The 16,907-nt window shown below is 37.4% G+C and overlaps 1 protein-coding gene across 3 annotated transcripts in view; it reads right to left on the minus strand.

Annotated features, from left to right (window-relative positions):
- Nucleotides 1-16,907, minus strand: part of ABCD2 (ATP binding cassette subfamily D member 2) — a 99,353-nt gene that overhangs the window by 35,684 nt on the left and 46,762 nt on the right. For all 3 annotated transcript variants that reach the window (XM_082349393.1, XM_082349395.1, XM_082349394.1), the window contains one exon: nt 1,186-1,331. In XM_082349393.1, coding sequence (XP_082205519.1) covers nt 1,186-1,331 — 146 coding nt within the window. The remainder of the gene's footprint in view (nt 1-1,185; nt 1,332-16,907) is intronic.

Below are 16,907 nucleotides of genomic sequence, written 5' to 3' on the forward strand. Positions count from 1 at the left end.
TCTGCTAATAGATGGGGTGGTGTTCCTGTCTTGCTAGTTATTTGGCATGCGGTGTCCAGCACTGGAGCTTTCTGGTCCTTGAGTAGAGCTGGGTCTTAGCGTTTATATGGAGATTTCTGGGAGTGCTTTCACTGACTGATATTAAGTGGGGCCAGGAGGTCTCTGGTGGTCCAATGTCCTGAACTCGGCTCTCCCACCTCAGAGGCTCAGGCATGACACCCAACCGGTGCACTGAGACCCTGTCAGCCACACGGCCAGGTACGTGGGGAGTTTCTTGCCTTTTGGGAAGTCTGAGGTCTTCTGCCAGCATTCAGTAGGTGTTCTGTAGGAGGTGTTCCACATGTAGATGTATTTTTGATGTATTTGTGGGGAAGAAGGTGACCTCCACGTCTTACTCCTCTGCCATCTTGAATGTCCCCCAGCTATTTAAGACTTGATTCCAGAACTCTGACTTTGAAGCTTACATTCCTAATTACTGTACTACCCTGCTTCTTTTGATAATGTTAATGGGCTAAAAAATAAAACATAAAACCCATGCAAAATTTAACCTAGAATTCTAGCTTGCTATTTCATTAGTTTTTCTAGGCTATCAAATTATATTTTTATCAAGTTATTTGAAAGTAATTTTGTTTTTTTGAAAGTAATTCTCTTTTGAGCTAATATGTATAACGGTTTTTCCTACTTTTTCAAAAGTATGTTTTATGTTGAAATACTACAGTACAGAAGTTTCTATATTTTATCTAATTCTCTATTTGTTGCTTTAGAGAAAAAAATGTATTGGTAAGACTGTGGGTCTGAAAATAAATAAGTTCTGTGATACCTACTTCTCAAATTATTACATTTAATGTAAGCTGAGAGCTTGACAGGAGAGTATTTCTGTCATGAACTTTACATACATTTAGATTGACTATGGCCTCAGGGACACATGTACATTAAAATATGACCAAAAAAAAAAAAACTGTTTTCAAATGCTAGCAGCAGATTTAGTAAAAAGCTTAGTGTGCTGCATGAAATATAACATAAGCAGAAAAGAGCATGTTAATAATGGAAAAGCAACAAAAGCTGTAAACGTCATCTTTACTTGCGTGCTTATGTTCCAACAACAGCATACATTCAAATTAAACCCAAGTTTATTTGTTAAAAATTAATTTAAATACATGAAAAAACACAAATTATAGACTTTACCTCCTTCTCTTTGAACTATATGGTAGAGGTGAACATTATGTAGGATACAGTCTAGATCGTGGTCTGTATAGCCTTTATCATGCATGTCATCCACTGAATCTGGATAAATGACTTGATCCCGAAGACTTCCAAGAGACATGTACGGCCTGTAAAACACCAAGAACACAAGAATCTTAGTACAAAATCAGTTTCGTTTACTCAGTGTGACATCCTGGTGGTCTGAAAACTCCAGAGCAGACTTTAAATATCATATTCCTAGGATTATATTTATTACCTGGTGATGAGTATTTCTCAGGCGTGGCAGGATAAAACGCTGTTATATTCATGTAAAAACATATAGAGACATAGCCACAAGAAAAGTTCCTACAAGAAATACTTGGATGTTTTCAGCACAGAAATACATACTTGTTCTGTTGTATTTTATAATTGTTGCTTCTGTATTTCATCTAAAACTATTTGGGTTAAACATAAAATTTGAGGTTTTGACCCAGCAATGTGAACAAACAAAACTTAAAAAATATCATTCACAATAAGAGAAATGCAAGTTAAAACTATACTGGGTTTCTTACTTAGCACATTGGTAGAAGTTTAAAAGCTTGACAACTCACTCAATTGGCAAGTCTATGGAGACACAAGGTACTTTCATACAATGTGAAAATGCAAAATGGTACAACCCTTTGGAGAGGATTCTACAAACCAATATATCATCTGGTCTTTGACCCACTTCTAGGAATTTATTTTAAAGATATACTTCCAAAAATACACCACCATCAACAAAAAAATGTGTAAAGTTATCCATTACAGCATTCTTTGTAACTGCAAAATATTGAGAACCTAAATGCACATACAAAGGAGACTGACTGAATAAACTATAGAACCTGCACTGTGCAGCTATAAAACAGGATGTGGAAGATCTCTATGAATTGACATAGGGTGATTTACATAATATATTGTTAAGTTGAAAAGCAAAGTGCAAAGTAGATATATAGCTGGGTTTCTCAACAGTGGTATTATGGAGATATTAAATCAGATAATTCTTTGTCACTGAGGTATATCCTGTGTATTACAGGATGTTTAGCAGAACACTTGATCTCTATGCTCCAGATGCTACTAGCATCCACTGCAGCAGTGACAAAAAAAAAAAAGTCTCCAAATATTATTTTGTCCCTTTAGGGGACAAAACCATCCCCATTTGATAGAACCACTAATATGTAGTATACCACTTCTATGTAAAGTGAAAGCAAAATAAGAAAATATACATCTGTCTGCTTATATTTACAAAAGGAAACAGTAAACCAGAAACTAATGAAATCAGTTACCTATAGGAGATGGGAGGAACAAGGCAGAATAGATAAGGGAGGGAAAGACCTCTTTAAGAATACTTTCTATATAGTTTTTACTCTTAGAATCATGTTAAAGTGTTATTATTTTTTTAAAAATTTAACCAGTAAAACGAAGGAAGAAACCCTAAAATTGAATACAAACAGAAACAAATTAACTGAAAAGTATATCAAATGAATAACATAACCACATAAAACAGGGAGGAGGGACTGATCCAAGTAACTTTCAAATTTGGTTACATAATTTCAGTTGAAAACCAAAAGAACCACAAAGAAACCTTAAAACTAATTGTTCATGTTTCTTGTTGCTATAGGTGTAGCAATTCTGAAACTATGTTGTAGGATTGACCAAGTAAGTAAACATTTTAATAACGTTAGGAGGTAAGGTTCTCACTGTGGAAGAAGGAAGATACAAATATGAAATGTGGGAAGGGGAGAAAAATATACTGTAATGTTTAATTTGAATTAGAGTATCAGCATGAATTCATAATTTTTTGAACAAAAATCTATTTCCTCGTTCTGTGTACATTTGCTGCATCCTGATACTATCCTTTGAGAAGGTCACAACAGCATTTAGGAAGTATAGAGGGTTGAATTGTGGACCTCAAAGATATGTCCAAGTCCTAACCCCTATTATTTGTGAATGTGACCTTATTTAGAAAAAAAAAAAAAAGGTGTTTGCAGATGTAATTAAGTTAAGGATCTTGAGATAAGATTATCCTGGATTAACCAGATGGGTCTTAAATCCAATAAATACCTTTAAAGAAGAGGAAAAACACAGGGAGGAAAGTCATGTGAAGACAGAGGCAGAGATTGGAGTTATGCTGTCACAAGCCAAGGAACGCCGGGCACCACTGGAAGCTGGAAGAGGTAAGAAAAAATTCTCCCCTTGAGCTTCCAGAAGGAGGGTGACCCTGCCAACACCTTGATTTTGGATTCCTGGCCTCTAGATCTGTGAGAAAATAAATTTCTGTTGTTTCAGACCAGCAAGTTTTTGGTTTCAGTAGATCTCGGAAACTAATGCAGGTAGTATTATTGCAAAAAAATGTGTAAACTGTATTGTATCATTAGAAAGCTATCAGATAAACCCAAATTGTGGGACTTTATGAATATACAACAACAACAGTCCTGCACTCATTACAAATATCAATATCATAAAAAACAAAGAAAGGCTAAGGAATTCTTTCACATTAAAAGAAACTAGAGCAACATGGCAACTAAAATACAATGTATGATGATGGACTGAGAAAAACAAGTTATTATAAAGAATAGTATTATGACAATTGGAAAAATTTGAATGTGGAAAGTTGTTGGAGGAGGTAATCAAGAGGACTTCACTGCCAGTTGACCTGTGAGCTGGACCCAGGCAATCTGACGCTCCAACCCCCTTCCCTGACCTTGGAATGTATGCTCAACCCACAGTTCCCACAGCTGCCAACTATTTTCAAGGACACAGACTTGAGGGAGCAATGTGGTGTTGAGACCATACGGATGGTATACATGAGGGAACCCCATTAAAGCCTCTATATAAACTTTTAAGATTCTGGTGGATAGAAGTGGAGAGGCTCATCTTGAGGCTGCCCATGACAAGCCTCAAATGTAAATTCCCTTGCTTATTAAACCTGCCATCCACCAATCTGGAGTGGTCTGCCTCTTTCTTCTGTCTCTTCTTGCCCTCTGTGTACAAGGGCCGGTTTGAGAACCAACAAAAGTATGTTCAGATAATATTATATCAATGTTAATTTTCATGAATTTGATCATCATACTATGTCTATGTTAGAGACTATTCTTGCTCTTTGAAAATACTGTTCCTCATTGAGTAACATGGGTTTGAACTGCATGGGTCCACTTATACATGGGGTTTTTTTAATAGGAAATATTACAGTACTTCACAGTCTGTGGTTGGTTGAATCTGCAGATGTGGAACCATAGAAATAAAGGGCCGACTATAAATTATACATGATTTTCAACTGTGCTGGGGTCAGTGCCTCTAACCTCTGCATTGCTCAAGGGTCAACTGTACACCCTAAAGAAGTTAGGGGTGAAGATTTATTTACAGCAACTTACTTAAAAAAAAAAGGTGTGTGTGTGTAGAGAGAGAGAGACAATTAAAGGTTTTAAATACAAACTGTGTTTGTAGATTAATTCTCTATCTATTTTCCCATAACATGCAAATGATTTAGTTGAAGGATAGATAGCACAAAAATTTATTTTATAACAGATTTAACTAACATTTGAAAATCAAAATATTTATATTTCAATTATACATATATGCATTCATGTAATAAGGTTTGCAATGGAGTCTTTGCAAACATAAGGAATCTCTAGTCATATTTTTAAAATTGAGATATAATTCACATTATAAAATTCACCCTTTTAAAGTGTAAAATTCAATGATTTTCAGTATATTTACAAGCTCATGTAAATATCACCAGTATCTAATTCCAGAACATTTTCTTCACCCCCAAAAGAAACTCCATACCTAAGAGCAGGCACTCCTAGTTCTTCCCTCCTCCCAAGCCCTGGCAATCACTAATCTACTTTCTGTATCTGTGGATTTGCCTATTCTGGAAATTTCACATATTTTCATATGTATGGAATCACACAATATGTGGTCTTCTTTCTGTCAGCATAATATCTTCAGGTTCACCTATGTTGTAGCATGTAGCAGTATTTCATTCCTTTTAATATCTGAATTAAATTCCATTGTATGGATACACCATATTTTGTTAATCTGGATATTTCAGTTGTTTCCACTATTTGGTTATTATGAATAGTGGGCATACACCTAGTAGTGGGGCATATGGTAACTCTGTTTAACTTTTTGAGGAACTGACCAATTGTTTTCCCAAATGGCTGCACCATTTCTAGGCACTTTTCTTCTACCATGTTCCGTATGTCTTCTCCTGCTCTCTGATTTCCTTCCTTCTCCAGTCTAACCATATATTTTTTAAAAACAGAATTAGGACACAAAGTTATTTGTTTATTTCCATCATTTTAAGCATTTATATAATGTGGTATTATCTTAAATTAATATCTGGTAATAATAACAGTAGCATAAAATAGATACTGACCATCAGGACCAGTGAACAATTTTTTAGTCGGTATTCTGAGACTACTAAGAAGAAATACAAGGAAATATTGGGAGTCAGTACTTTAGCTAACTTACAAAGTGATGCCAGTTCCAACTTAACGTAAATCAGAAGTTTAGATATCCTTAGCATAAACCCCAAATATAATTCAATCCACAGAACAGCCATGATACAATACATAACTGAGACTGCAATAATTAAAATACATCTGAATGTTCATTTCAATGGTGTTTCTACAGGATTCCATCATAAGACTTGATTAACTGGAAATATTTGATGAAATTATATTTTATATCTACATTTTGGGGAAGACAGTATAGAGTCATGGTTGTGATAATGGGCTTTGGAGAGATGGTTCTGGACTGGAATCCCAATCTCACCATTTACTAGCAATGTGACCCAAATTCTGAGCTATAGTTACCTCATTTGTAAAGTAACTCACTTTATTGCATTTGTTATGAGGATTAAATGAAGCAGTAGGTTTTCATAAAGCAATGTAGAGCACTTAGTACAGTACTACAGGCACATAGTAGGCATTCAATAAACCATTATGGAGACAAAAAAGTTCATTTCAACTTAGGTTTATGTTATCTACCTATGTGAAAGGGCAATAGCTTAAAAAAGAGCATAAGTTTGTTTTCTATGACTGTGTGCCTGTTTGTGTTTTGTAAATAAGTTCATTTGGAAACAAACTTATGGTTACCAAAGGGGGAAGGGGAAAGTGAGGGATAAATTAGGAGTTTGGGATTAGCAGATACAAGCTACTATATATAAAATAGATAAACAGTAAGGTCCTACCGTACAGTACAGGGAACTATATTCAACATCTTGTAATAACCTATACGGGAAAAGAATATGCCACACACCTACAGTCAGTTTATCTTCGATGAAGGAGGCAAGAATATACAATGGGAAAAGGACAGTCTTTCAGCAAGTCGTATTGGGAAGGTTGGAGAGCCACATGTAAATAAATGAAGTTAGGACACATCCTCTCACTGTACACAAAAATAAACTCAAAATGGTTTAAAGACTTAAACATAAGACATGACACCATAAAACTCCTAAAACAGAACATAGGCAAAACATTCTCTGATATAAATTGTACCAATGTTTTCTTAGGTCAGTCTCCCAAGGCAATAAAAATTAAAACAAAAATAAACAAATGGGACCTAATCAAACTTACAAGCTTTTGCATAGCAAAGGAAACAATAAACAAAACGAAAAGACAACCAACAGAATGGCAGAAAATATTTGCAAATGATGTGACTGACAAAGGCTTAATTTCCAAAATATACAAACAGTTCATTGAACTCAAATACAAAACCAAACAAACCCTATCCAAAAATGGCCAGAAGATGTAAATAGACATTTCTCCAAAGAAGACATACAGATGGCCAATAGGCACATGAAAAGATGCTCAAAGTCACTAATTATTAGAGAAATGCAAATCAAAACTACAATGGGGTACCCCCTCACACCAATCAGAATGGCCATCGTTAAAAAGTCTACAAATAACAAGTGCTGAAGAGGATGTGGAGAAAAGGGAACCCTCCTACACGGTTGGTGAGAATGTAATTTGGTGCAGCCACTGTGGAAAACAGTATGGAGGTTCCTTAAAAAACTAAAAATAGAATTACCATATGACCCAGCAATCCCACTACTGGGCACATACCCAGAGAAAACCATAATTCAAAAAGACACATGCACCCCAATATTCATTGCAGCACTGTTTACAATAGCCAGGTCATGGAAGCAACCTAAGTGTCCATCATCAGATGAATGGATAAAGAAGATGTGGTACATATATACAATGGAATATTACTCAGCCATAAAAAGGAACGAAATTGGGTCATTTGTAGAGACGTGGATGGATCTAGAGACTGTCATACAGAGTGAAGTAAATCAGAAAGAGAAAAACAAATATCATATATTAATGCATATATGTGGAATCTAGAAAAATGCTACAGATGAACCGGTTTGCAGGGCAGAAATAGAGACACAGATGTGGAGGACAAACGTATGGACACCAACAGGGGAAAGTGGCGCAGGGGGGGCGTGGTGGTGGTGGTGGTGTGATGAACTGGGAGATTGAGATTGACATATATAAATTAATATGTATAAAATGGATAACTAATAAGAAACTGCTGTATAAAAAAATAAAATAAAATTCAAACAATCAAAAAAAAAAAAAGATACATGAACCCCTATGTTCATAGCAGCACTATTCACAATAGCCAAGACTTGGAAACACCCTAAATGTCCATTGACAGATGAATGGATAAAGATGTGGTGTATTTATTGCATGGAATACTACTCAGTCATAAAAAAATAATGAAATAATGCCATTTGCAGCAACATGGATGCAACTAGAGATTATCATACTAAGTGAAGTAAGTCAGAAAGAGAAAGACAAATACCATATGATGTCACTTATATGTGGAATCTAAAATATGACACAAATGAACCCCTCTATGAAATGGAAACAGACTCACAGACATAGATAACAGACTGGTGGTTGCCAAGGGGGAGGGGTCTGGGGGAGGGATGGAGTGGGAGATTGGGATTAGCAGATGTAAGCTTTTACATATAGAATGGATAAACAACAAGGTCCTACTGTATAGCACAGAGAACTATATTCAATATCTTATGAAAAACCATAATGGGAAAGAATATAAAAAGAATGTATAGATATGTATGAATGTGTGTGTGTGTGTGTGTATGTGTGTGTATATGTATATATACATATATATATCTGAATCACTTTGCTGTACAGCAGTAATTAACATTGTAAATCAACTATAGGTCAATTAAAAAAAGAATATGAAAAAGAATATATATGTAACTGAATCACTTTGCTATACACCAGAAATTAACATAACATTGTAGCTCAACTATACTTCAATTTAAAAAAAAAAAGAAAAAAGCAGATACAAAAGAATTTCTATTTAGCCAGCTAAAAGACATGTGGTTTTATTCCCATAGTAAATTTTTATTATTCTCAACATGATTAATAAATAATAAATACATAATTACCTAGATTTTAGAGAGTATATTCTGTTAAACACTTAAGTATCTCGTTTACCCAGAAATATTTCATTTAGTAACTGGAGCACCACTTAGTTCACTGTAGCAATTTATGGGACCTCAAAGGTATCAATATGCATAAGGCTGCCAAATGTTTTCTTTGTAAAAAGAATTTGAAGAAGCAAAACTTTGTAACTTCTAATTGGGAGATTGGGATTGACACATATACACTATTGATACTATGTATAAAATATACAACTAATGAGAACATACTGTATAGCACAGGGAACTCTATTTAATCCACTGTGATGACCTAAATGGGAAGGGAATCCAAAAAAGAGGGGATATGTGTATATGTATAGCTGATTCATTTTGCTGTACAGTAGAAACTAACACAACACTGTAAAGCAACTATACTCCAATAAAAATTAATTTAAAAAACTTTGTAACTTCGGGACTTCCCTGGTGGTGCAGTGGTTAAGAATCCGCCTGCCAATGAAGGGGACAGGGGTTCCAGCCCTGGTCCGGGAAGATCCCACATGCCGCGGAGCAACTAAGCCCGTGTGCCACAACTACTGAGCCTGTGCTCTAGAGCCCGCGAGTCACGACTACTGAAGCCCGCGTGACACAACTACTGAAGCCTGTGCACCTAGAGCCCGTGCTCCGCAACAAGAGAAGCCACCACACCGAGAAGCCTGTGTACCGCAACAAAGAGTAGCCCCACTTGCCACAACTAGAGAAAGCCCACACACAGCAGCGAAGACCCAACGCGGCCAAAAATAAATAAATAAGTAACTAAGTAAGTAAGTAAGTAAATAAATAAACAAATAAAATTTATTTTAAAAACTTTGTAACTTCTTTAAAAGATTCATTTAATATTATTTATGCCTTCTTTATGACTTCTGAAATCTGTCAATTCTCTTTGATGAACAGATATGAAAATTTATCTCATAAAAACTCTTAATTATAATTTTGTTTTGCAATGCTTAATTTCTTATTGTGTTTATAAGCCTAATAATATGTTGAATATGCATTCTCAAAATTAAAAAAAAGTAAAAACAGAACTTAAAAGCTTTTAAGACACTCTGGGCTTCCCTGGTGGCGCAGTGGTTGAGAATCTGCCTGCCAAAGCAGGGGACACGGGTTCGAGCCCTGGTCTGGGAAGATCCCACATGCCGCAGAGCAACTAGGCCCGTGAGCCACAATTACTGAGCCTGTGCGTCTGGAGCCTGTGCTCCGCAACAAGAGAGGCCGCGATAATGGGGGGCCTGCACACTGCGATGAAGAGTGGCCCCCACTTGCCGCAACTAGAGAAAGCCCTCGCACAGAAACGAAGACACAACACAGCCATAAGTAAATAAATAAATAAATAAAAATTTTAAAAAAAATGTTAAGAAAAAAATAAAAAAAAAAGAAGACACTCTTAGCTACTAAGTTTTAAAAAATTCAATCAGGATGAGATTTAAATTAAATGTCTACATAATTTGTTATTTGATTTACTGTTACTCAAAATGATTTAATAGAATATGAAAATTGCTATTTTGAAAATTTATGTGAAGGGAATATTGATGAAATTATACACAAATATTTCATAAAAGTATATATTCATTAAGGACCCAAAAAATATTGCTTTATTAAAGTTCCATTTTTTTCTCAATTGTTTTATGATCATGTGAAATGGTAAAAATAACACATTCTATATGTGTTTATTGAGGTACATAGCAACTAAGGATACTCTAATAATAGATTTTATTAATATAATTATTTAAAAATACTACTATAAAGTTACAACTGAATTCTCTGGAAAGGCTATATCAAGGAAATTTGGGTTGATGTTGAATCTATTTGAAAGCACAAAAAAATGGAGGACCCTATATCCAATGTTTATACTATTAGTTTGCATGTGATCCTTTTTCCTGCTCATAGGCCTGGAATTTAACATTTTAAGTTAGCTCAAGTTTCTCTAGTGCTACCACAGTCATACATAATTGATAAGCACTTAAAGTACTCTTTACTAAACTTTCCTTTCTAGATATATAGGCCTATTCAGATTATCTTCTAAATAATTCAGGTAGATCAATTACCATGTCACTTGCTCTGGCCCATTCTTTTGTTGTTTGTAGTCCAAACAACAAAAGAAATAGATTGCTTACAATTAGTAGATATCAAAAAGAAACACTATCTAGTTTAAATTTACTTTCTCTAAGTAAAATCCAGAATTACCTCTATTTGTTGTGGAAAAGATATTGGAATAAAGCTATAGGTATCATACTATAATTTAGATTATCATTATTTAAGCAATTATCAAAATTTCCTTTTTAATCTGAAATTAGTTTGAATGCATCTATATTTAAAACTGTTAATTATAATAGTAAAATTAAAGTAAAATTATTAGAGATCAAATCCACTCCCAGGGATTATGGCTTTTTACAGTTATATTACAATGTCTCAGGGTACTTCTATAATTTGTATTATACTGCCTACTTTTCTATATTAAATATCTGACAATATATGATTCTTGGCAAAATGTATTGACATTTATTAGGGTTTATACTATTCTCTATTTTTCTCTTTAATAGAGACAAAGTAGGAAGAAGAAAGCATTGAGAAATGTTAGCTCTATACTTGAAGTCTGTGGAATGATCACCCAAAATGCTAAATATTTCATAATCATCTAGAATTTAATTGTGAACAATATTGATAAAAATTTTATAGCAATACTCATGTATTTAAGGCATGAGATGTGTTAGGTTTAAGAATAAGGTACAGGAGAGTAGGGGCAAGATGGCGGAAGAGTAAGACGTGGAGATCACCTTCCTTCCCACAGATACAGTAGAAATACATCTACACGTGGAACTGCTCCTACAGAACACCCACTGAACACTGGCAGAAGACGTCAGACCTCCCAAAAGGCAAGAAAATCCCCATGTACTTGGGTAGGGCAAAAGAAAAAAGAAATAACAGAGACAAAAGAATAGGGACGGGACATGCACCAGTGGGAGGGAGCTGTGAAGGAGGAAAGGTTTCCACACATTAGGAAGCCACTTCGTGGGCAGAGACTGCAGGTGGCAGAGGGGGGAAGCTTCGGAGCCACGGAGGAGAGCGCAGCCACAGGGGTGCGGAGGGCAAAGCGGAGAGATTCCCGCACGAAGGATCAGTGCTGAGTAGCACTCGCCAGCCCGAGAGGCTTGTCTGCTCAGCCACCGGGGCAGGCGGGGGCTGGGAGCTGAGGCTCGGGCTTCGGTGCTAGCCGGGAGGGAGTCCGGGAAAAGTCTGCAGCCGCTGAAGAGGCAACAGACTTTTTCTTGCCTCTTTGTTTTGCGGCGCGCAAGGAGAGGGGATTCAGAGCGCCGCCTTAATGAACTCCAGAGACGGGTGTAAGCCGCGGCTATCAGCGTGGACCCCAGAGGTGGGCGTGAGCCACGGCTATCAGCGCGGATCCCACAGCAACAGGGGCGCAGAGGGAAAAATGGAGAGATTCCCGCACAGAGGCTTGGTGCCGAGCAGCACTCACCAGCCCGAGAAGCTTGTCTGCTCACCCGCCAGGGTGGGCGGGGGCTGGGAGCCGAGGCTCGGGCTTCGGTCGGATCTCAGGGAGAGGACTGGGGCTGGCGGCATGAACACAGCCTGAAGGGGTTAGCACACCACAGCTAGCCGGGACGGAGCCCAAGAAAAAGTCTGCTGCCGCCGAAGAGGCAAGAGACTTTTTCTTGCCTCTTTGTTTCACGGCGCGCAAGGAGAGGGGATTCTGAGCGCCGCCTAAACGAACTCCAGAGATGGGCGTGAGCCGTGGCTAACAGCGCGGACCCCAGAGACAGGCGCAAGCTGCGGTTATCAGCGCGGACCCCAGAGACGGGCAGGAGATGCTAAGGCTGCTGCTGCCGCCACCAAGAAGCCTGTGTGCGAGCACAGGTCACTCTCCACACCGCCCCTCCCGGGAGCCAGTGCAGCCCGCCACTGCCAGGGTCCCGTGATCCAGGGACAACTTCCCCGGGAGAACGCATGGCGCGCCTCAGGCTGCGGCAACGTCACGCCGGCCTCTGCCGCCGCAGGCTCGTCCCGCATCCGTACCCCTCACTGCCCCCGGCCTGAGTGAGCCAGAGCCCCCGAAAGAGCTGCTCCTTTAACCCCGTTCTGTCTGGGCGGGGAACGGACGCCCTCAGGCGACCTACATGCAGAGGCGGGTCCAAATCCAAACCTGAACCCCGGGAGCTGTACGAACAAAGAAGAGAAAGGGAAATCTCTCCCAGCAGCCTCAGAAGCAGCGGATTAAAGCTCCACAAACAACTTGATGTGCCTGCATCTGTTGAATACCCGAATAGACAATGAATCATCCCAAATTCAAGAGGTGGACTTTGGGAGCAGGATATATTAATTTTTCCCCTTTTCCTTTTTTTGTGAGCGTATATGTGTATGCTTCTGGGTGAGATTTTGTCTGTATAGCTTTGCTTTCACCATTAGTCCTAGGGTTAGGTCCGTCCATTGTTTTTGTTTGTTTCTTTGTTTTTACTTAAAAACATTTTTTTTCCTAATAAATGTTTTCTTAATAATTTTTTCCTTATTTTCTATTTTTAGAAATTAAAAATAATTTTTGGTAAGTTTTTTCATATTTTTTATTTTAAAAAATTAAAAAATTTTTTTCTTAAATTTTTTTCTTAATTTTTTAGTTTTTTATTATAAAAAATTAATAAATCTTTTTTTTAAAAATTAAACACAATTTTTTTCTGAATACATTTACTCTTAATAATTTTTTTTCTTATTTTTTATTATAATAGCTTTATTTTATTTTATTTTATCCTCTTTCTTTCTTTCTATTTTTTTCTCCCTTATATTCTGAGCTGTGTGGATGAAAGGCTCTTGGTGCTCCAGCCAGGCATCAGGGCTGTGCCTCTGAGGTGGGAGAGCCAACTTCAGGACACTGGTCCACAAGAGACCTCCCAGGTCCACGTAATACGAAACAGCGAAAATCTCTCAGAGATCTCCATCTCAACATCAAGACCCAGCTTCACTCAACGACCAGCAAGCTACAGTGCTGGACACCCTATGCCAAACAACTAGCAAGACAGGAACACAGCCCCATCCATTAGCAGAGAGGCTGCCTAAAATCATAATAAGGCCACAGACACCCCAAAACACACCACCAGACGTGGACGTGCACACCAGAAAGACAAGATCCAACCTCATCCACCAGAACACAGGCACTAGTCCCCTCCACTAGGAAGCGTACACAACCCACTGAACCAACCTTAGCCACTGGGGACAGATACCAAAACAACGGGAACTACGAACCTGCAGCCTGTGAAAAGGAGACCCCAAACACAGTAAGATAAGCAAAATGAGACGACAAAAAAAACACACAGCAGGTGAAGGAGCAGGGTCAAAACACTCCAGACCTAACTAATGAAGAGGAAATAGGCAGTCTACCTGAAAAAGAATTCAGAATAATGATAGTAAAGATGATCCAAAATCTTGGAAATAGAATAGACAAAATGCAAGAAACATTTAACAAGGACCTAGAAGAACTAAAGAGGAACCAAGCAACGATGAAAAACACAATAAATGAAATTAAAAATACTCTAGACGGGATCAATAGCAGAATAACTGAGGCAGAAGAACGGATAAGTGACCTGGAAGATAAAATAGTGGAAATAACTACTGCAGAGCAGAATAAAGAAAAAAGAATGAAAAGAACTGAGGACAGTCTCAGAGACCTCCGGGACAACATTAAACACACCAACATTCGAATTATAGGGGTCCCAGAAGAAGAAGAGAAAAAGAAAGGGACTGAGAAAATATTTGAAGAGATTATAGTTGAAAACTTCCCTAATATGGGAAAGGAAATAGTTAATCAAGTCCTGGAAGGAAAGAGAGTCCCATACAGGATAAATCCAAGGAGAAACACGCCAAGACACATATTAATCAAACTATCGAAAATTAAATATAAAGAAAACATATTAAAAGCAGCAAGGGAAAAACAACAAATAACACACAAGGGAATCCCCATAAGGTTAACAGCTGATCTTTCAGCAGAAACTCTGCAAGCCAGAAGGGAGTGGCAGGATATACTTAAAGTCATGAAGGAGAAAAACCTACAACCAAGGTTACTCTACCCAGCAAGGATCTCATTCAGATTTGATGGAGAAATTAAAACCTTTACAGAGAAGCAAAAGCTGAGAGAGTTCAGCACCACCAAACCAGCTTTACAACAAATGCTAAAGGAACTTCTCTAGGCAAGAAACACAAGAGAAGGAAAACACCTACAATAACAAACACAAAACATTTAAGAAAATGGGAATAGGAACATACATATCAATAATTACCTTGAATGTAAATGGATTAAATGCTCCCACCAAAAGACACAGACTGGCTGAATGGATACAAAAACAAGACCCATATATATGCTGTCTACAAGAGACCCACTTCAGACCTAGAGACACATACAGACTGAAAGTGAGGGGATGGAAAAAGATATTCCATGCAAATGGAAATCAAAAGAAAGCTGGAGTAGCAATTCTCATATAAGACAAAATAGACTTTAAAATAAAGACTATTACAAGAGACAAAGAAGGATACTATATAATGATCAAGGGATCAATCCAAGAGGAAGGTATAACAATTGTAAATATTTATGCACCCAACATAGGAGCACCTCAATACATAAGGCAAATACTAACAGCCATAAAAGGGGAAATCGAAAGGAACACAATCATAGTAGGGGACTTTAACACCCCACTTTCACCAATGGACAAATCATTCAAAATGAAAATAAATAAGGAAACACAAGCTTTAAACGATACATTAAACAAGATGGACTTAATTGATATTTATAGGACATTCCACCCAAAAACAACAGAATACACATTTTTCTCAAGTGCTCATGGAACATTCTCCAGGATAGATCATATCTTGGGTCACAAATCAAGCCTTGGTAAATTTAAGAAAATTGAAATCGTATCAAGTATCTTTTCTGACCACAACGCTATGAGACTAGATATCAATTACAGGAAAAGATCTGTAAAAAATACAAACACATGGAGGCTACACAATACACTACTTAAAAAGGAAGTGATCACTGAAGAAATCAAAGGAGAAATCAAAAAGTACCTAGAAACAAATGACAATGGAGACACGATGACCCAAAACCTATGGGATGCAGCAAAAGCAGTTCTAAGAGGGAAGTTTATAGCAATACAAGCCTACATCAAGAAACAGGAAACATCTCGAATAAACAACCTAACCTTGCACCTAAAGCAATTAGAGAAAGAAGAGCAAAAAAACCCCAAAGCTAGCAGAAGGAAAGAAATCATAAAGATCCGATCAGAAATAAATGAAAAAGAAATGAAGGAAACAATAGTAAAAATCAATGAAACTAAAAGCTGGTTCTTCGAGAAGGTAAACAAAATTGATAAACCATTAGCCAGACTCATCAAGAGAAAAAGGGAGAAGACTCAAATCAATAGAATTAGAAATGAAAAAGGAGAAGTAACCACTGACACTGCAGAAATACAAACGATCATGAGAGATTACTACAAGCAACTCTATGCTAATAAAATGGAAAACTTGGAAGAAATGGACAGATTCTTAGAAATGCACAACCTACCGAGACTGAACCAGGAAGAAATAGAAAATATGAACAGACCAATCACAAGCACTGAAATTGAAACTGTGATTAAAAACCTTCCAACAAACAAAAGCCCAGGACCAGATGGCTTCACTGGCGAATTCTATCAAACATTTAGAGAAGAGCTAACACCTATCCTTCTCAAACTCTTCCAAAATATTGCAGAGGGAGGAACACTCCCCAACTCATTCTACGAGGCCACCATCACCCTGAAACCAAATCCAGACAAAGATATCACAAAGAAAGAAAACTACAGGCCAATATCACTGATGAACATAGATGCAAAAATCCTCAACAAATTACTAGCAAACAGAATCCAACAGCACATTAAAAGGATTATACGCCATGATCAAGTGGGGTTTATTCCAGGAATGCAAGGATTCTTCAATATACGCAAATCAATCAACATGATACATCGTATTAACAAATTGAAGGAGAAAAACCATATGATCATCTCAATAGATGCAGAGAAAGCTTTTGACAAAATTCAACACCCATTTATGATAAAAGCCCTGCAGAAAGTAGGCATAGAGGGAACTTTCCTCAACATAATAAAGGCCATATATGACAAACCCACAGCCAACATTGTCCTCAATGGTGAAAAACTGAAACCATTTCCACTAAGATCAGGAACAAGACAAGGTT

The sequence above is a fragment of the Balaenoptera borealis genome, assembly GCF_965194805.1.
Source record: "Balaenoptera borealis genome assembly, chromosome: 13".
Lineage (NCBI taxonomy): Eukaryota > Metazoa > Chordata > Mammalia > Artiodactyla > Balaenopteridae > Balaenoptera > Balaenoptera borealis.